This window comes from Rhinolophus sinicus, linkage group LG13 (genome assembly GCF_036562045.2).
Source record: "Rhinolophus sinicus isolate RSC01 linkage group LG13, ASM3656204v1, whole genome shotgun sequence".
Lineage (NCBI taxonomy): Eukaryota > Metazoa > Chordata > Mammalia > Chiroptera > Rhinolophidae > Rhinolophus > Rhinolophus sinicus.
This window is the reverse complement of record NC_133762.1, coordinates 34,964,501-34,984,611: the sequence shown is the minus strand read 5'-3', so window position 1 is coordinate 34,984,611 and position 20,111 is coordinate 34,964,501. Positions and strand designations below refer to the sequence as shown.

Genomic DNA, 20,111 nt, shown 5'->3' with positions numbered 1-20,111 from the left:
AAGCTCAAATAATATACTGATTACTGTGTTTCCCTGAAAATAAGACCTAGCCGGACCATCAACTCTAATGCGTCTTTTGGAGCAAAAATTAATATAAGACCCAGTCTTATTTTACCATAAGACCAGGTCTATATAATATAAGACTGGGTCTTATATTAATTTTTGCTCCAAAAGACGCATTAGAGCTGATGGTCCGGCTAGGTCTTATTTTTGGGGAAACACAGTAGGAGACAAAGGCAATGAGTATGGGAAAGGGAAGGGGAACAACTACTCCAATAGAAGGAAGGCATTTCTATTGGTGAAGATAAAATATAGTGACATTAATTCTAAACAATACTTTTAATTTTTAGTCAGTAGTCAGCAATCCAGTAGTCATAATAGCTGCTTTCTTGTTATCTTTGCAAATAGCTCTTTGGGGCACAGTGTTGCCCTAGGCCCAGTCCAAAGGTTATTTTGCCCTATTTTAACCTTCCAAAGGTTTGAGACATAGGACATTCAAGGCATGTCCTCTGGCATGGCAGCTCCAGCTCCATTTTAAAGTGGCTCTGCTTATATTGTTTATAAAATCAAGCCCTGGTTTGTAGCATTTGCCGATTCTATGATGTAAATATTCCCATTGTGGCCAAAATCGAGCTTTCAATGTCACTTTGGGAGGAAATGTGTAGTAGTACACCGTCATATAATATTTGCACTATACATATACAATAGAGATAAGCAACCACAGAAACAGAGACAATGGTAAAATGCAGTAAAATATAAGAAAATGATGAGTTTTGTTTTCAATAGACTTTATTTAATTATGATTTAATTTTTCTAAATAGCTGCATTAACAACCAATTTGCAAAATTCCTGATAAATTCAAGAACTGACTCTTGCAAACCAGTATGAGACGGCTCTAGCGTACTACTGGTTGTCTTTTTGAGTTGGAAGACTTCTTTAGATACTCTAGATCAGCACTGTGCAATAGCAGTTTCTGTGATAGTGGAAATGTTCTATAATTCTGCACTGTCTGATATGATATCCACTAGCCACACGTGGCTATTGAGCACTTAAAATATGGCTAGTACAACTGAGGAACTGAATTTTTATTTTTGGTTAATTTAAATTGAAATATCCACCCATAGTTAGTATCTACCATACTGAACAGCGCAGCACCAGGCAAGAACTGACTCTATCTGGGATAATAATATACGGTAATAAGTTACCATAATGTGCATACTTCATATGTTCATAACACTTACGTAAAAGCACAGATTATGGAGTCAAACTGCCTGTGTTTGAATCTCATTTCCTTCTCAATAAAATGGGAATAACAGCACACACCTCACAGAATGGAGATTAAGGAGTAAATGAAATAGTGTATTGTACCTAGAGCGCTTAGTACACTATAGGGGTATCCTGTCGCTCAATAAGTGGAGTTAGTTATTATTTAGTTCTTAAAGAGTCACTTTTCACTTTTGAGCCTGTTACTTGGTAATCCTATAAACTTTGGCTAATACGCTCCTCAAAGAGTTACTATGAGAAGTCACTGAGTCCAGACAAACGCTTTGCAAACCAGATAACACATCACTTATAGGTTAGTTATTAACAACCGAAACAATCGCTGGAGGAAACTGCCATAATATTCTACACAACAGAACAAAATCGCCCTGGACTACTGCTCGCCCCTCCCCACGGGACCCTTCCCATGGCTTTAAAATTGACCGGGCCACAGAGAGACGACTGAGTGACAATGCGATCGGCCAATCAACGCAACCGGCCAATCAGAGGTGGCCTCGTCTCGGGCCCCCGACGAAGCCTCACCCAATCGCGTCGCGGTGGCGCCCGGAATAGGACCGTTGCGAGGCGGTCGGTTCCAACTGGGCCTGAGCGCCGGGGGGGAAGCGGGCCTGCACGCGAGGCCTGGGGGGCCCTTTGGGCGCAAGCACTGGAATTCCGGTCGCGGCTACTGGGAGCGGCCGGGTCCAACGGGACGGCGCAGACTAACCTGTGCTTAGAGCCCATTTCAGCACGTGGAGTCAGCCGCGACTCTCCGGCGTCCCCACCAGCGTGCTCCTGGGGCCAGTTTCCCGAGCGGAAGTCAGCCTGCGGCTCGGGCCCTGGTAGGACCTGCTCGGAGGAATGGCGCTGCCGGGTGAGGCGTTGCGCATGGCTCGACCAAGGGGCCCCGCGGCCGGCACGCCTCGGCAAGTGGGCCGTCGCTCGCGAGAAACCAGTGCTCGCCACTCGGGAGCCGGCCGGGCGGGATCCCCGTCCCCTGTGGGGCAGGGGCATGAGCTCGGGCTTTCCTGGGGTCGAGGGTCTGAGAGAGGGCGGGCGATCGGGATGGGACTGTCGGGGTCTGGAGGAAGGGTGGGGGTGGGGGTGGGTGCGGCGCCGAGCTACGGGTCCCCCAGAGGCCCAGCCGGGGTCCGGCGGCTGCGGTTAACCCTAGATCTGGCTTCACTCATTCATTTGACTCTCGCGGGCTCCCGGACCAGGCGGGCTAAGAGTGAGCTTTTGTCCAAGGCGTCCTTCTTTGGACCATAGTTTTCTTTTTAGTGAACGGGCAAAAAAAAAAAAAAAAAAAAAAAGTCACCTCTCTGGGAGCTTAGAGCATCAGTTCTGAAGTTACAAATTTGCAGTCTGCCACGTATCCGTTATGTGACCCCAGCGCAAGTTACTTAACCACCCTGCACCTCAATTTCTCTCCTGTAAAAGGGGTTAGTCACATTGTCTGCCTCGTAAATTGCTGTGAGTAGTAAATGAAATCATCTCCGTGCATGACTTAGAACAGTGCATGACACTAAGTAAGCCCCCAGAAAGTTAACTGCATTGCTAGTTAACGTGTCGACGCTGTGCGAGATGCAATTGGAAAACGTGTACTATGTTATTTCCGCTTCACAGACTGGAGGGCAGAAGGAATCCCAAGAAAGGAAGTAACTTGCCCGCGGTAACAATAAGTTAGTGGCTCACTGCTCCATTAGTTAAGTTGAGGGTAATAAGAGCTGTTGAAAACAAACTTTGGATTCAAACTGCCCGTAGTTTGATTCTCGGCCAGTTATGTGTCTTTTAGGACAGGCAACTACTTCTGAGTCTCAATTTCTTGGTCTATGAACCGCACTCACTTGCATGTTGAGGATTTAATGACTCAATGCATGCAAAATACTTAGCATAGTCTGGGCATACCTGACACATGTGAAGTGTGCTAATTTTAGCCAAAAAAGTTATTGTTATCATTAATGTGCGGTGGGAAGATTAAGATTCTGACACAGATGCTGTGTTAGGGAAATTTGCAGTCTAGCTGGGAAAATGCCAGTCTTTCACTAGATCTTAATATATTGAGTTACATGCCTGTACACAAGGCACTGGGGATTCAGCATTAGTATCTTGACTTCTCATTCTCACATCTTTCTATCCATTAGGAATTCTGGCTCTTAACTATGAATTCTAGTCAGATTCTGACCACCTTTACTCCTGCCCCCTGGCTCGGACCATCATCTTTTTACTTGGATTATGGCAATAGTCTCCTAACTGGTGTCCCTCTTTTGGTCCTTGCTCCTGTGTAGCCAACACAGTGATCCCGTTAAAATGTAAATCAAATCACTCATCTGCTCAAAACTTTCTAGTGGCTCCCATCTTGCTCAGTAAAAGCCAAAATTCCTACAATGACTTGCAAGGTCCTTGCATTTGGCCTCTGCTACCTCTGTCACCTTGTTCCTGCATCTCACCTTTTGCTTACTCCTCTCTAGCCATATTGTTTTCCTTGCTAATGTAAAGAAACAATCCTGATTCAGGGTTTTGGCACTTGCTTTTCTTCTTGGGTTTGTTTCCCTCCAAATATCTTCATGATTTGTTCCTTTTCCTTCAGGGCTACCACAGTATCTTTGTTTCTTAGTTAGGCTTACTGTATTTAAAATTGCAGCTCCTCTCAGATATTCCGTCTATATTTTATTTTTCTCTCTAGCACGTTTCACCTTCTAACATGATAAATAATGCCTCTTCATTATTTTGTGTGATATTTTTCTTTTCCCACTAGAAGGTAAGCTCCATGGGGTTGGGGGGAGTTTGTTCTGTTTCCTGCTGTATCTTTAACAGTCAATGTTTGGTGCATAGTAGGCATTCAATAAATATTTGATGAGTGAAATGTTCCATATTATAGGTCTCTTTCTAGTTTTTTTCTTTTTTTTTTACAAGAGCTTTCACATTTTTTAGATTATTTAACACACACAAGGACTTAAATACAACTAATGTTCATGCCCCATGGTAGGCATCCCTTCTACAACATTCTCTGAAAAATAGTGGAATCTGAACACTATTGTTAGACCTGGTTTGAGTCCAAGACTGGCTCTGCGCGAACTACTCTGGTTCTCAGTTTTATTTGTAAAATGGATATAATAATGCCTTTCTTAAAAGTGTTGTAGTTCAAACTAAGTTTTACACTATATGCATAGGATTTAGGACCATTAACGTTAGCCCAGTGATTACTGTTAAATAGCAGACAATTCGTCACACAACCCATTCTAAAGTGTGTGTGTGTGTGTGTGTGTGTGTGTGTGCGCGCGTGTGTGTATGTTTAATGAGAAGTGGAACCTACCACTCCTGTAACTTCTTTCTGTCCCCTGAGCATAATAGATGAGGATTAATTTTACTTCCATTTATTCAACAAATACTAATTTATAATTTAGTACTACTTCGTGCCAGGCAGTGTGCAAAACTTGGAAATACTAGGATGAACCAGAGAAACAGTCTCGATTCTCATGGAGCTTGTAGTTTAGCAGAGGCGTCAGACATTCCACTATTATAGTTGTGAAAAATACTGTCTAGAAGTATAGTGTTTGCTATGAATGGACATAGCAACAACAAAAATAACAATGATAATAGAAGTAGCAGCTAAGATTAGATAGCCCTTGTTGAATGCCAGTCATATTTTAAGATCTTTGTATATTAACTCGTATAATGTTCTTAATAACCCTGAGGTAGGTACTATTATCCTGTTTTACACTTGAGGAAACTGAGGCACAGGCTGGCCACATTGTAACTGCCACAATCACATTGCTAATAAATGGCAGAGCTAGGATTTTAACTTGGCCCCAGAGGCCACATTCTTCACTGCTTTATAGTACTGAGGACCTCGCTTAAGGAAGGGCTGTTGGGGGCTTCTTAAGGAAGAGATACTTGAACTGGAATCTGAAAATAAAAATTAAGCAAAGTTTAAGTAGGGGGAAGCATGAAAGTGCTGGGTAGAAAGGACATGGCTCCTTAGAGCAATAGACGGGAGGCCAGAGAGCCGCTGATGAGGGAAGAGAAACAGAAGAGATCTGGTTCAGAGGCGGGCAAGGCCATGATGAAGATTCTGGCTTGGATCTGCTCTGAGAGGCACAGGAGTTAGTAATGTGCTCGGAACAGGAACGGTGTGACGAGTCCTGTGCTTTAGAGGCTGCTGGGAGGACGACCCTTCAGATAGGAGAAGGCAGCGCCCACCACATCCCTAAGCCTTCTCTAGGTTAGCATTTATGGTTCCCTCCCCTGCCTTACGTGATTTGGTTCTGAGACCGTGCAACTATCTACATAGACACGCCCGAATAGTGTGGCGTGTGTTTAATAGTTATTTCCCCCCAAGGTTCAAGCACTGTCTTCCTGTTGGCTCTGACAATCATAGCCAGCGCCCAGGCTCTGACGCCCACTCACTACCTCACCAAGCATGACGTGGAGAGACTGAAAGCCTCGCTGGACCGCCCTTTCACCAGTTTGGAATCTGCTTTCTACTCCATCGTGGGACTCAGCAGCCTTGGTGCCCAGGTGTCAGATGTAAAGGTAAGGCCGCTTTTGTCTTGCTGGCCTCCTCCCTTCACTGTGTTCCTTTTGTGTACGTCATAACTAGCTCTTGCTCATTTGAGGATAACCAAGGTTAATACGATATAAGAAATAACTTCTATCAATCTGACAATTTTTATTTATTTAATGTCTAATGTATGTTGAGGCCCATGCCAGGGGTTTTAGCAGACTATAAAGAAGAGCAAGACATAGATCCTCCAGAAACGTGTACTGCAGCTCTGAGTGAGACTGTACACTACCACACATACTTGCTAAGTGCCGAGTGTGTCTGGCTACTAAAAAAGGGATTCAAGATGGGGGGGCATTCAGATTTATTCAACAGTCACTATCCCTGTATCAGGCAGTTTTGATATGCTTCTTGGACCTTTGATGAAGAAAATGCATCATGATGAAGAGCTTTCCTGATTTAGGAACCGTCTTAAGTAAATTTACATTTTATTCATTACAGTAGCATGGATAGCTAGGGTAAGAAATTAGGGCCGGGTTTCTCATGTATCAGCCTTGTGTATTGATTTTCTATGGCTGCCCAACAAATTACCATACACTTAACAATTTAAAACAGTCCTCATTAACTGATAGTTCTGTAGGTCAGAAGTCCATGCATGCTTGGCCGGCCTCTCTGTTTAGTGTCTCAAGGTCAAATTGAAGGTGTTGGACAGGCTGGGCTTTTATCTGTAGCCTCTGGGGAAGAATCTGCTTCAAGTTCCTTTAGGGTATTGGCAGAATCCACTGCATTATGGTTGTAGGTCTGAGGTCCCTCTTCTCTTGCTGGCTCTCAGCTAAGGGCTGCTCCCTGCTTCTCAGTGCCACCCACGTTTCTTCTTATGTGACCGCCTCCCCATTTAAATCAGTAATGGTATGATGAGTCCTTCTTACTCTTCACATTTCTCAAACTCTTCTGCTACCAGCTGTAGAAACATTTTGCTATTGGACAACTTACCTGGTTAGGTCAGGACTGCCTGGATAATCTCTGAATTTTAAGGTTAGCTGACTTGGGGCTTTAATTACATCTGCAGAATCCTTTCATAGCAGTTCCTAGATTGGAGTTTAAATGAATAATCAGTGATGGCATTTTTAGAATTCTGCCTTCCCTTTCTTGTATTGACATAGGAATGACCCCAAATCTCAGGGGCTGATGACATAAGTTTATTTTCTGCTCATACTGTGTGGCCACCATGGGTCAGCTGGGGCTTTGTTCATGTTTCTTCAGTCTGGGATTGAGCCTGATGAAATAGTCTCTGTCTGGAGCTTGTGCAGTGGGCCAATGAAAGCATGGCTCTTAAAACTTCTGCTCAGAAGAGATGCGTTGCAGTTCTTTCTACCTTCTCATTTCATTGCTTAAAGCAAGTCACCTGGCCGTACCTGGGTTGACAGGTCAGAGAAGTAGAATCCTTCAGAGAAGGAATGTATTTTAGTGGCTGGTATCTCCTGAGCCCTTTGGCTCAGGGTTGCCCTGTGATCCTCTCTGGCTCTGGTTTACTTCCTTCAAGGTTCCTTTTCTGAGCAGAGTAGTGAGTGTCCTGAGCCACTGGATTGACAAGTAATCCCACTTTAGTATGAACTCCTTGTTCATGGAGCAGTTGTTTACAGAACACCCGCGCTAGGCCCTGGGCATACAGTGGTGAACCAGTCATAATCACTGCCTTCAGAAAGCTTACAGTCTAGTGGAAGTTAAAAGAACAGCAACTCTTTTATTTCAACTTTTCATTATGGAAGTTTTCAAACATTCACAAAAGTGGCGAGAACTTATCATGACCCTCCTTGTACCATGTGCCAGCTTGAACATCACATTTTGCTGTTTTTATTGCGTTTACCTCTGCTTATGTTTTTATGCAGGAGTGTTTTAAAGCAAATACCAAGCATACCATTTTACTTGTATCTCTAATGGGAACTTCTTTAACATAATGACAATTCTTTTGTTTCACCTAGTAATAGTAACAATAATATTTTGTTTTTAATTTGTATTGGGGAATATTGGGGAACAGTGTGTTTCTCCAGGGCCCATCAGCTCCAAGTCATTGTCCTTCAGTCTAATTGTGAAGGGCGCAGCTCAGCTCCAAGTTCAGTTGCCATTTTCAACCTTTAGTTGCAGGGGGTGCAGCCCACCATCCCATGTGGGAATTGAACCAGCAACCTTGTTGTTGAAAGCTTGTGCTCTAACCAACTGAGCCATCTGGCCACCCCAACAATAATCTTTAATGTAGTTTAATTCCTGGTCTGCATTCAGCTATCTAGAGTTACCTCAAAAAAGTTTGTTTGTTAGTTCATTTGAATCAGGGTCTAAACAAGGCTCATACATTGCATTTATTGCTTTCTCAAGACTCTTCATCTATGAACACCCTCCCCCCATCAATACCTTTTATTGTGGAAAAAAACAGGTCACTTGTCCCAGAGAATTTTCCACCATCTGCCTTTGATTGATTGTATCCTCATGCTGTTTTTGACATATTTCCCTATCTCTTGTATTCCTGTAAACTGATAGTTAGCTTTTGAAGCTTAATTATATTCAGTTTTCTGACAGAAATATTTCATAGGTGGTACTGTATACTTCCTATCAGTGGATACATAATATCCAGTTTCACTTTTAAGTTATGATAAAGTTGGGCCAGTGAATTCAGGTGTCAGACTAATCTATTTCTTGTAAACAGTATATAGTAGGGATTTGTTTTTCAATCCAGTCTGACAGTCTCTATTTTTTTAATTGGGGAGTTTAATCTATTTATATTTAATTTAATTGTATTGTTGGGGTTAAGCCTGCCGTCTTGTTATTTGTCTTCTATTTATATTATTTTCTTTCTCCTTAGATTATTTTTTTAATATTTCATTTTGTCTCTTCATACTGGCTTTTTAGCTTTACTTATTTTTTTTTAGTGGTTGCTGTATTGTAATATACATTTTAACTTATCAGTATACTTTGAATTATTATTTTGCATTGTTATTTGTAATGAAAGAACCTTATAACAATGTATTTTTATACTTAAACTCCCCTTATTTGTGCTGTCATTGTCATACTTTTTACTTTCTTTCACGGTTCATAGCCTTGTTATCCAGTGTCTCAACTTTATATATTTTGTTCAGTTTTATAGTTATTTATGGCAGGAGGGTAAGTTCAATACCTTTAATTTTGTCATGGCCAGAGCTGGCAGTCCCAATTGATGTCTTTCAATCCATTGCAGCTGTTATTATTTTTGATGCTTAAAATGTCTAATTTTTGCCAGTGGGCCAAAATGTCTGTGTGTGTTTTATTTGTTTTTATGTGATCCAGTAGTCTTTGACAGTTTCTTCTATCCTAGGTTTATCTTTTATATTTCCTGTCCCAGACTAGACTCAACCAGTGCTATTATTTATTGAATGCCTCATATGTGCCGGCTCACTGGATATGTTATCTTGAGTTCATTGTCTTAATTCTATGTGGTCAGAGATATTATGTTGTAATAGAGGATGAGATGGAAGCTCAGAGAGGTTAGGTAAATAGCCCAATGTCTGCCAACCATCATCAGAATAGCGTGTGGCAGAGAGGTTAACAGACTGGCCCCCAGGGTCAAATCCAACTTGAAGCCTGTTTTTGTGAATAATGTTTTACTGGAACATAGTCATGCCCATTCATTTACATATCGTCTATGGCTGCTTTTACATTTTTAACAGTAGAGTTGAATAGTTACTAAAGACACCGTGTGCCCAGCAAGCCTAAAATACTTACTCTCTGGCCCTTTACAGAAAGTTTGCTAATCCCTGATCTATGGGATCCACACTTACTCATATTTCTTCCTGACAGCTATCTCTTACTCCTGCCCGTTTCCTTCCTGTGCCTGACTGTATTAAGGAAACAGACTTTTACTCATAATCATATTGTTGTAAACCCTCTAGGTGAATGTACCTCCGAATAAAATTAGTTTAGCTCAAAAGAAAGACCACAGGCATCAGAGTTAGTTAGCCCAAGTATTTAATTCTGGTGTCATCTCTCTATAAAAGAGGAGTTATGATGACTTCCTCACTGGATTATTATAAAGATAAAGTGAAATTGTATCATGCCTACTAGGTGATTGGCCCACAAAAGGCCCTTCAAATGGTAGCTATCTCATCATTATTAATATTGAAACTTGTTTGCTTCTATTTATAACTTATTCAGGTGAATTCAGACACTGTCTGGTGTAGATACTACACTATACTGTATAGAAGGCCTACAGTTTCTGTAGACTGCCCGGGGCAGAGAGAGAACAGATTGGGAGAGTAGCAGAGTAGTCTTGACTAGTAGAGGTTTTGCATTGGAAGGTATAGGAGATGAAATTGGAATATTAGGTTACTGTTAAATTTTGGTGGGTTTGAATGCTGGATGAGAATTCTACTGGTGCTTTTCAAACTTCTGTGGAACCGTAGGATTCAGTTGAAGGAGATGATGGAGGAATGAGGTATCCTCACTTTAACCAGAGTCATACCTTTGTATCTGTCTCAGGACTTGGAGTTTCATGTGGATTTAGTTTGAACACATACCCCTAAAGGTGTTCTCTGCTGACGTGATGAGTTTGAAGGTACATTAGTCAGGGCTGAAGATAGAAGATTGGAGCCATCCAGACAGCTGCAGTCCAGTGTGATTTGGGATAATTACATGATTAGGCCAGCTGTGGCTTCATGTTTATAATCCAGACTCTAAAATCAAGTGGCTTGGCTTCAAGATACTGACTTCACAGCTGCGCGACTGTGACCTGTGCCGCTTTCTGAACCTTTGTTTTCTCATCTGTAAGAGGGAGATAATAACAGTACTCAGCTGGTATATGTAGGTGGTGTATGTCGGGTAGTTAGCATGGTGATGGCATGTGGTCAGTATATAATCATTAGCTCTTACTAGTAATACTGTTATATAGAGTAGCAGTTAATGTACATCACTGTTTTTTTTTTTTTTTAACAAACTGTCATCCCCATTGTTTAATGCCTGACGAACAGAGGATGTTCAACACATATGTTTTTTTTAATTTATTGGGGTGACAATTGTTAGTAAAATTACATAGATTTCAGGTGTACAATTCTGTAATACATCATCTATAAATCCCATTGTGTATTCACCACCCAGAGTCAGTTCTCCTTCCATCACCATATATTTGATCGCAACAAATATTTATTGAATGAATGAATCGTAAACTTGAGCTTAATAGAAATGAAAGCTCTCTAAATGTGCCTCTTAATCAGAAACTAAATGGGTGAATCACACACTTCATTCTTCTAATCACCTGTGAAATGTGCCATGGGGATTCTGCAGTGTGTGCATTGTAAGTAATAGAAGGAAGGGAGTTGCATGGAGGTTTCAGAGCTGTTGCATTTCCCTCCTGGATGAGCACACGAAGTCCGTCCATTGAGGGAAAGTCTCCCTTACTGCCACTGCCATGGAGTGGTGTGTGTCCAGCTTAACTGTTACTTTCAGCCGAGCAGAAAGAACTTCCTCAGCCCTGTTAGATGCCCTGAGTTGGCTGCTCTCACAGATAGGTCCTTAGATGAGATTTTGGTTATTTTTGTCACAGAGATTTTAGCAGCAAAACTGGGAGGAATGGGGTTTAATAAGCAAATGAGAATAGAAAGCAGCTCTGGGAGTAGCAGAGTGAGGAAAGACAGTTGATTTTAAGTTGATTTTAGAGGGTTTGACAAACTGGCCTTAAGGGTCAAATCCAGCTAGAAGCCTAAAGAGTGAAGAGTTATGAAAAGTGAACATTTTTCATTTTCTTAGTTGCTATATATGTATATTTAGAAAACATAAGCACATGAGAATGGTGATTTTATAGATATCACTTAGCTTTTTATAAGACAAGAATAATGGGGGTTTTGTATTCATTTGAATGAAAATAGGTAAATGGGATACATACTATGGTAAAAGTTGTGATGGTCTTACTTGTTCCTGACTGAAATCAGGAAGCAGTAGACAGTGTTCACGGGTTGTTTGTCAATCAAGCACTTTCCCTATCTGTAAACTGGTGATCCCTTAGAGGGTTGTGAAGATTAAATGAGATAATAAGATAAAGTTCTTAGCTCAGTGTCTGTCACATGGTGACTGCATATAAAGGTGAGTATATTTGTTTCCAATTCAACAAGTACTCTGTGCTTGTTAAGGGCCTGTCCTTCAGCTGGCTGCTGGGATAGCAGAGAATCAGACATTCTCAGGCTGTAATCATTTATGGAGCATCTGTTATGTGCTGGCATTGTGCTAAGTGTAGAGAAGACAACAGAGCTCATTATCTAGTGAGAGACAAGTACCAATATAGTGAAACCAGGTGCTGAGTACAAAGAGATACACATGATATATGGAAAGTACCATGGGAGTCCAGCAGTGGGAGCGGCTCCCTCATCCTGCCTGCCGAGAAAACTTAGGTAAGCCCCAACCTTGTCCAGGGGAGTTGCCATCTGTCCTGGCTGCTGCACAATTTGCTTAGTAAATTTCTGCTGTGTACTAGGCATGGTGCTAGGCGCTGGATTCATTGTTGAACAGAAGAGAGAGCCTCTGTCCTCTTGGAATGTGTACTCTAGTAGTGGGGACAGGCATTAGTCATGTAATCAAATATATACATGAATATCTGTAACCATGGTAAGTTTTATGGAGGTGAGATAACCGGTGTTACAAATAGAGGAGTTCTATAGTGGAAAATGGGGGACTTCGACCTGGTCAGGGAATGCTTTCCCGAGGAAGTTCTGAGCTTCAATTTTACTCTACGTTCCCCTAAATTACAGCTCCTTGACGGCAGAAACTTTGTTCACTGCATCGATTGTGTATCTCCAGTGCCTAGAATAGCGGCTGGCATGTGGTAGGCACTCAGTCGCTGTTTGTTGAATGAGGGAAGGTATGATTGATCTGAATTCTAAAGGGAAAGTAGGAGTTACCCGAGAGACAGAGGAGGAAGGGACGTGAGGCAGAAGGAGTAGCATGTGCAAAGGACCTGTGCAGGCAGGAAGTAGGTGACATTTGAGAGACTGCAAGGAGTTCTGTGTGTCGAACAGAGGCGGGGAGAGAGGAGTAAAGCTACACAGGAAGGCTGGGGCCAAGCCTCGGTCCATCGGAAAGATTTTGCTCTTTCTCTTAAAAAGCAGTCGATTTTAAGCAGCAAAGATCAGGATCCGATTTTTATTTTGAAAAGATTTCTCTCCTGCTTTGTGGAAGACAGACTATGGCGGGGGGTACAGAGCAAGATTGAATGCAGAAGGGGTACAGAGGATAGCACCCTGAATTCTGACTTGTTGCATGGATGGATGGTTGGGCATAAGATGTGAAGGAACAGAGGAAGAGAATTAGGATTGTGTGGGAAAGATCATGAATTTGGTCTTCAACATGTTGAGCTTGAAATGCCTTTGAGTTATGTAAGTGGCGATTGAGAGAAGTCTGGGCTGGGGGTACAAATCTGAGAATTACCTGGATAGAGTTTCTGGACGAAGCTGCCGTGTTGCCCCGAAAATAAGACCTAGCCGGACAATCAGCTGTAATGCGTCTTTCGGAGCAAAAATTAGTACAAGACCTGGTCTTATTTTACTATAATATAAGACCGGCTAGGTCTTATTTTCGGGGATACACAGTATGGATGGGCCTGAATGAGATTGCCTATGGAGAGAGAGGATACATGAGAAATGGGCCTAAGGATTAAAAAACTCTGGTGTTGAATGGCCGGGCAGAAGAGGGTGAAACTGAGGAGCTACCAGAGAAGTAGGCAGAGAGCCGGGAGAGTGTGGGGGATTCTCGGAAGTGAAGGGAATGAGGCAGTAATCATCTGTCAGGTGTTGAGGGAATGAGCATTGGGAAATGTCCTTTGGCTTTTACAGTTTGGAGGTCACTGGTGGCGTGATGGGGCAGAACCATGTTGGAGCGAGTGGATGTGAGGAAATGAAGACCTAGGCGTTAGGCAGCTCCCTAGAGAAGTTGAGCTGTATGAGAAGAGAAAAGGTAGCAGCTGGAGGGAGAGATGCGTCAGGGGAAGTTTTATTTTTAAAATAAGTCTTGAGATAATACATTTTAGGGGTTGCCAAGTGGGAGAGAGAAGTGGAATTAATTATATGAATGGGTCTCCAGATGGAGAGAACAACCTGTACTAACCCTGGGCCGCAAAAGTGCTTGTTGTATTTTGGGGGCAATGAGTTGATTGTCCAGGACAGCTAGAGCAGAGGTGTGTGGTAAGAAGTGCACCCGGGATCCTAAAACTATAGTTCTCGATAAAAGTGACTCTTATCTAGGGATCTAGGAGCCTCAAAGAAAAATACTGCCCAGTTACAGTTATAGGGAGCCCAGTTACCAAGGATGTGGTGTGTGGGGGGGCTTCCGCCATGATCCTCGGTAACATGACACAATAACAGGTCTGGCAAGATTACAAAGCATGGTCTGAGAGGAAACGAGTAGTGGGGAGCTGTTAATGGAGGAAATAGGGAGAGGAAAGGCAGCTGAGAGTGAGTTTACTGTCTTTTCTATAGGATTTGGTTCCCAATTCAGTTCAGGGAGTTGCAGGGAAGGGTGGGTAGAGGAAAGCACTATTTTTTTGTTCAGGAGGATGTTTAGATAATAGTATTAACACGGCACAGAAAGTTGGAGGGGTGCAGATAAGGAATGGGCATTTAGGGGGTGATTTTCAGCCTTTAATTGGGAAAATGAGTCTGGAACATGGGAGGGCAGCTGGAGTTGGAATTACAAGTGCCCTGAAAGTAGCCAACTGAAACCTCAGCAGTGGGTGGGCTTCCTGAGGCCAGGAAGGTCTCCCACTTCTGCTGCTTTAAAACCTTCCTGTCGACATTCTGAGCTTTGAAGCCACTGACCGCTGGTGCTGTTTACGTTGCTTTTTCTGTGTGTAGAATTAGAGTAGGCATGATGCTGGTTTTACTGCAGAGCAGATCAGTTTTAATGGGTCTTTGAAAGGTGGAGGTTGTCTAGCTTAAGACTCTGGAGCCAGGCTGCCTGGGTTTAATTTCAGCTCCTCCGTGAAGAGCTGAGTGACCATGGACAAGTTACTTTGCTTCTCTAAGGCCTGTTTGATTTTCTTTAAACTTAAGATAATTAGAGGACCTAATGCATAGGTCCCCTTACTGAGTGAGAAATGCACATAAAGAACTTGGAACAGCGCTTGACACATTTTCAGTGCTTGAAAAGTGGTACGTGGTGACAGTAATCATTGTTTGGGGCCTCATGTGCTGTCGTTCCACTGTTAAACACCAGATGGCGACAAAGCATAGCTTACCCACATTCTACGGCGAGGACTTGTTGAATAGATTTTCTTCCCAGCCCTAATTTGTGCATTCTAAGTTTTTTGGTTGAAGTAGCACATGCACATACAAAACATCAGGTAATACAGAACAGCTACTAGTGAAAAGCAGCAGTCCATTGCATGGCCCACCTTGCCTTACTGCCTGGCCTGCTCCCCAGGAGCCTCTACTTTTACCTATTTTTATTACCATTTCATTTTGAATAGCGGAATTTTATGTTGCCTCAATGAAAATATTTAGCAACAGAACTAACTATTAAATAATATTGCTTAGAGTTTGTCGTAGTAGAAGTAGCGTGGGTTTTATTCTGTGCCTACTCTGTGCCAGGCACTGTGATGGGGGTTCATCAAGTTTCTGCTCTCAGGTAACTAGTCACTGTGGGAGGTAGTTAGTACAGTCTGGTAAGTGTTTTGGGGGAGCACTCGGGAGGGAGGGCGACTGGCCTGTCCTGGGATGAATGTCACCGAAGGCTTTCTGGAATCACTGAGAGAAGTGAGGTCTGAGCAGAGATGGAGATAAGTCTGGGTTTGGCAGACAAGAAGCATGAGAGATAAGCGCTCCTGGCAGGGGGAGTAGCAGGGTCAAAAATCATAAAGGGCGAGAGCATGGTATATCTGGGGAGCTGCAGTGGGCTGCAGGGTAAGAGTTTGGAGGTGGGGCTGTGACGAAGCTGGCACAGCGTGAGGATCAGGCATGAGGGCATGTTATGCTGGATCCGAAACTTTGGATCGTGTTGAAGATAAGGAACCACCCAACGGTTTTAAAAGCAAAGTAAGATGGTCACATTTGTATTTTGTAAAGACCACTCTTGAAGCAGCATGGCTCGGGACCAGTTAGGAGATCATTTTGACAGTCTAGGTGAGAAATGGCAAAGACCTGAAATAAGGCAATGAGAGAAACAGAAGGTGGGGATTGGGTTTGAGAAATGAAAGGGAAATAGACTCGATAGGCTTGGAGGGTCAAGAAGGAGTCCCAGGTTTCTGCTTTAGGTAATTGAGTGCTTGGTGATGCCCGTACATGCGCTAGACAGTCCAGGTGAAAAAGTAGAAGGTTTCAAGCTTATTTTAGATGTGTTCAACCTGGCTTAGCTTTGCAGACATCGAAGCGGAGATTCCAGTACAGTTGGAATCACAGGAACCACTCTGCAACTTAATTAGCTTTGTCACCTTCATCGGGTTATTTACCAACTCCAAGCCTGAGTTTCTTTTTCTGTTAAATGGGGATGATACTGTCTACCTTATGTCCATTAAATGGAAGAGCTTCATAAGCACCCTGCACAGGCCATAGCCAGAGCAGGTGATCAGTGGCAGTGGTTGCTTTCCTTCCTTTCTAGGATTCAGAGGGACTAGAGTCCTCAGGTTTGTTGCTCCTTCTTTGAAATCAGCAATTTTGTGTCCTATGGAAAAGAATTGCTTAAAAAATGAAATCTTGTGCAGCTCATACTTTAAGCCATCATAGATCATAGATTGCTTAGAATTTTACTTGTCGTCCAAAACACATGGATACTTTTCCGTATCACTGTACATGTCACCACTTATCATTGACTTTTTTCCCTCATTTAGAAAGCATGCACCTTCATTAAATCAAACCTTGATCCCAGCAACGTGGATTCCCTTTTCTACGCTGCCCAATCCAGCCAGGCCCTCTCAGGGTGTGAGGTGAGTCCAGCTTCCTACGTATATATTTACATTAAACTGTATAGTTTTAAAAAGGGAGGGTCATGTCAGATTTTTTTTTTAACAGTAAAAATCCATTAGTGATGGTGGGAATTCCATTTTTGTGATTTTCTTTTTTAAGGAAGTATAGTTTATTTTTTTCCCTGAATTTTCACTTTCCATGAATTTAAATAACTTTTTCCTATAGTTGCCTCTCTTCTGGGAATTCTTGATTTTAATTTCCATCTCTCTCTAACATTTAAAAATGTTCAAAGTAAAGAAAGAATACCCCATACCAGATTTCTGGAAATTCATTTTTGAACGTCGGAGAACCATGTAAGTAGACAAGTGACTTGCCAGAATCTTTTCAAGTGTTGTGTTATGGTTTTGAAAACATTTAATTCTGGTGTCTGAGAAGTCAAGGGGGAGCGATCAGATGCCAGGCAGGTAGTGTGACTCTGGCAACTTGCTTTGCATGCCATCCTTGGGATGCCTGCCACAAATTGCCAGCACCTGTTCTAAAACTCTGTGTCTGCCGATCCTTTCTTAGATCTCTATTTCAAATGAGACCAAAGATCTGCTTCTGGCAGCTGTCAGTGAAGACTCGTCTGTTACGCAGATCTACCACGCCGTGGCAGCCCTGAGCGGCCTTGGCCTTCCCTTGGCTTCCCAAGAAGCACTCAGCGCCCTTACCTCTCGCCTCAGCAAGGAAGAGACTGTGCTAGCGTGAGTCATCAGTACTTCTCAGGCTTCGTTTGTGTCTGGTACTATCCTGAGAGGGTTCATCCATGGGTCAGCAAGTATTTTCAGGGCACCTACTATGTGCCAGTGCTCTGCTAGGCGCTGCTCTACGTAATAGTGCACTCAGGCAGGGAGGGTCCCTGTCCTCCGGCCGCTCACCTAGACACAGTCTTCCCCGAGCTGCCCAGGCAGAAGGAAAATACTGAGTCGGAGCATAAACACACTGTCACGTGGAGACATAATTACCATTTGAGGTCAGAGGCAGAAGCAAGGGTAGGAGATGTCTGAGGGAGACTGGACGCTTTGCACTGAAGGAGGGCTTATGGATTCCTTCAAGTTGTGAGAGACGGCACCTGCGGGGAGAGGGGGGTGGGTGCTCAGAGGGGAGAGTATTCTCAGACCGAGATTCTACTGCTCTGCAAAAGGCTTAGCTGAAGCACAAGCACCAGACAGGAAAGGAACTCAGAGCAACTTCCCTGTTTCTTACAAGTTTCAATGTTGTAACAGACCTAAGGACATTCACTAAACTTAAAAGCGATAGTACAATAGGCGTAGTTTTTTTAAAAACTCCTTATTTAAAACTGTATATGTACTTTTTATTTTCTATGTGTCCCCCTAATTGCAACCCTTGAAAGAGAGTAGAGCACCTGGACTCCTGTTAATTGTTTAGCAAGCGGTCGGTGACACAAATTCCCTATTGCAGAATAGTTCAGTTGTTTCCCATGGTTTTTTGGGTTTTTGGGGGTTTTTTTTGCAAGAACCAAAATGTTGCTAAATTTGAAGCTTTGTTAAGGCCAGCGTTCACAGTCAGTGGTGACGTTCTCTTTGTCACTCTCACACCTACTCGTTCACAAGGCCAGTAGTCAGTGACTTGGAGGCTGATTCTTTTCCCAGGGCTAAGGTTTTGTACATACTTTCCCCAGGGCTTGGCCTTCGTGGTCCTTTGGTTTCAGGTTATGCTATTTTGATCTCTTCTCAGAATCCCTTGTGGAATGCCACCTCAATCACCATCTCATGTCGTGATATCATTGTCAATGCCTCACTCTGATGCCACCTTCTATAGAAAAATCTTTCCATTTCCCTCCGAGCAAAAAGGGAAATCTCCCTCCTCAAAACTCCAGAACAGGAAAAAGTACAAAGAAAGTACCTCCATGTTGGAGTCAGGCTTGGGTTTGAACACCAGTTCAGTTCCTTCCTTGCTTTGTGACTTTGGGCAAGTTACCAACCTCTCTGAGCCTCATTTAAAATGAGACCAATAATCCTTGCATCCTAGGACAGATGTCAGGATTAGGTGAGATAATACATGTGAAGAGCCCAGTGCAGAGCCTGGCTTTTAGTGGGCATGCCACAAATGGAGTTCCTTCTCTTCTAGCATACTTCCTTCTTAGGTCCATTTCTTAGAGAGCTGGTTGCCTCCTTGGTTGTATTGTAGTTATTTCTATGTTAGATTGTAAACGTCTTTATTTGCAGAGCTCATAGAACGTGGCACGTGGTAGGTGTCCAACAAAGAGTTAATAAAGGCTGAAACTATACTTTTGTGTTTCTGCTCTCTTATAGAAAGTTTACAGGTAGAAAGAGAACACCCTTGGGATCAGATAGCACTGTGTTCAAATCCAGACTCTTCTACTTAATACCTTTGACCATGAGCAGGCTGTTTAACCTCCCTCACCTTCAGTGTTTTCATATGTAAAACAGAGAATGATATCTGTCTCACAGGACTACTGTAAGGAAATGTGATACAAATTAGGACTCTTCTAAGTGGACCTTGTACATTTAAGTGGGCAGATTCTAGGAAATGAATGTTCATAAACTTGTCTAGAACGGGAAAAAATTATTTGTAGGTTTGAATGAAGCATCTGAAAAAGTGCCATTGTAGTCTCTTCATAATCCAATTTCTTTGAATCATCTGCTGTATTTTAGCAAGAAAGGATCTGCTTTCTCAGTGTTTGAATATAGTACTCCAGAGGGAAATAAATTGCTGGCTGGGGAATAAGGAATTAAAGCCGGTGGCAAAACTTTTCAAACGCTAAGGGGATTAATTTCATTCTATAAACTTCTGAGGTTGTTACCAACATGACACATACTTGTTCTAAAAAAAGAGAAAAACGATATCTTAATTGAAAAGTTCTTTCTAGGGTATCCTAGCAGCCTTATCTGGGCTCAGCATTTATCATGGACAGATGTGGGATTTTATCTTGTTTGGAAATGCAGGTTTCATTTTCTCAAGTGCATTATAACAACAAGCATCCCATAGGAGTCATTGAATACTCTGGGGCTTCTCTGTCCGTGGATTGTGACGCCTCTGTTTTCCAACTTGTCATCTTAATGGAATTAGTTTTCCATGGAGGGAATCCAAATTGTTATGATCTCAATAAAAGCAGACAGATCCTCACTCTACATTCCCCAACACTGACTTACTAAATGGTGGTTTGACATAAAGGCACTAATTCTCTTGGGAATTAGGAAACTGTTCTGGGGTTGAGTAGCCGCTGGTTCTACCACCAGGGGTCCTCAGCTTTCTCCATTCCACCCAGAAAAGCATTGTTTACATTTTCCAAGTTACTTGCATTAAGAGAGTAGAATCTAATAAAAAATCTTACATGCACATACCTACCACATTCTACCTTAAATAGTTTATCTTACAGAAATACACTTATAAGTGGGTAAAAATATATGAATTAG

The 20,111-nt window shown here is 42.6% G+C and overlaps 1 protein-coding gene across 4 annotated transcripts in view; it reads left to right on the top strand.

Annotated features, from left to right (window-relative positions):
- Positions 1 to 1,717: 1,717 nt before the first annotated feature.
- The window catches only part of RPN2 (ribophorin II), a 53,510-nt gene continuing 35,116 nt past the window's right edge, over positions 1,718 to 20,111 (top strand). For 2 of the 4 annotated variants that reach the window (XM_074318126.1, XM_074318125.1), the window contains exons 1-4: positions 1,718 to 2,186; positions 5,603 to 5,796; positions 16,596 to 16,691; positions 17,239 to 17,414. In XM_074318126.1, coding sequence (XP_074174227.1) covers positions 1,733 to 2,186; positions 5,603 to 5,796; positions 16,596 to 16,691; positions 17,239 to 17,414 — 920 coding nt within the window. In that variant the 5' untranslated portion in view covers positions 1,718 to 1,732. The remainder of the gene's footprint in view (positions 2,187 to 5,602; positions 5,797 to 16,595; positions 16,692 to 17,238; positions 17,415 to 20,111) is intronic. The other 2 variants (XM_019750214.2, XM_019750213.2) reach the window with 2 other exon arrangements.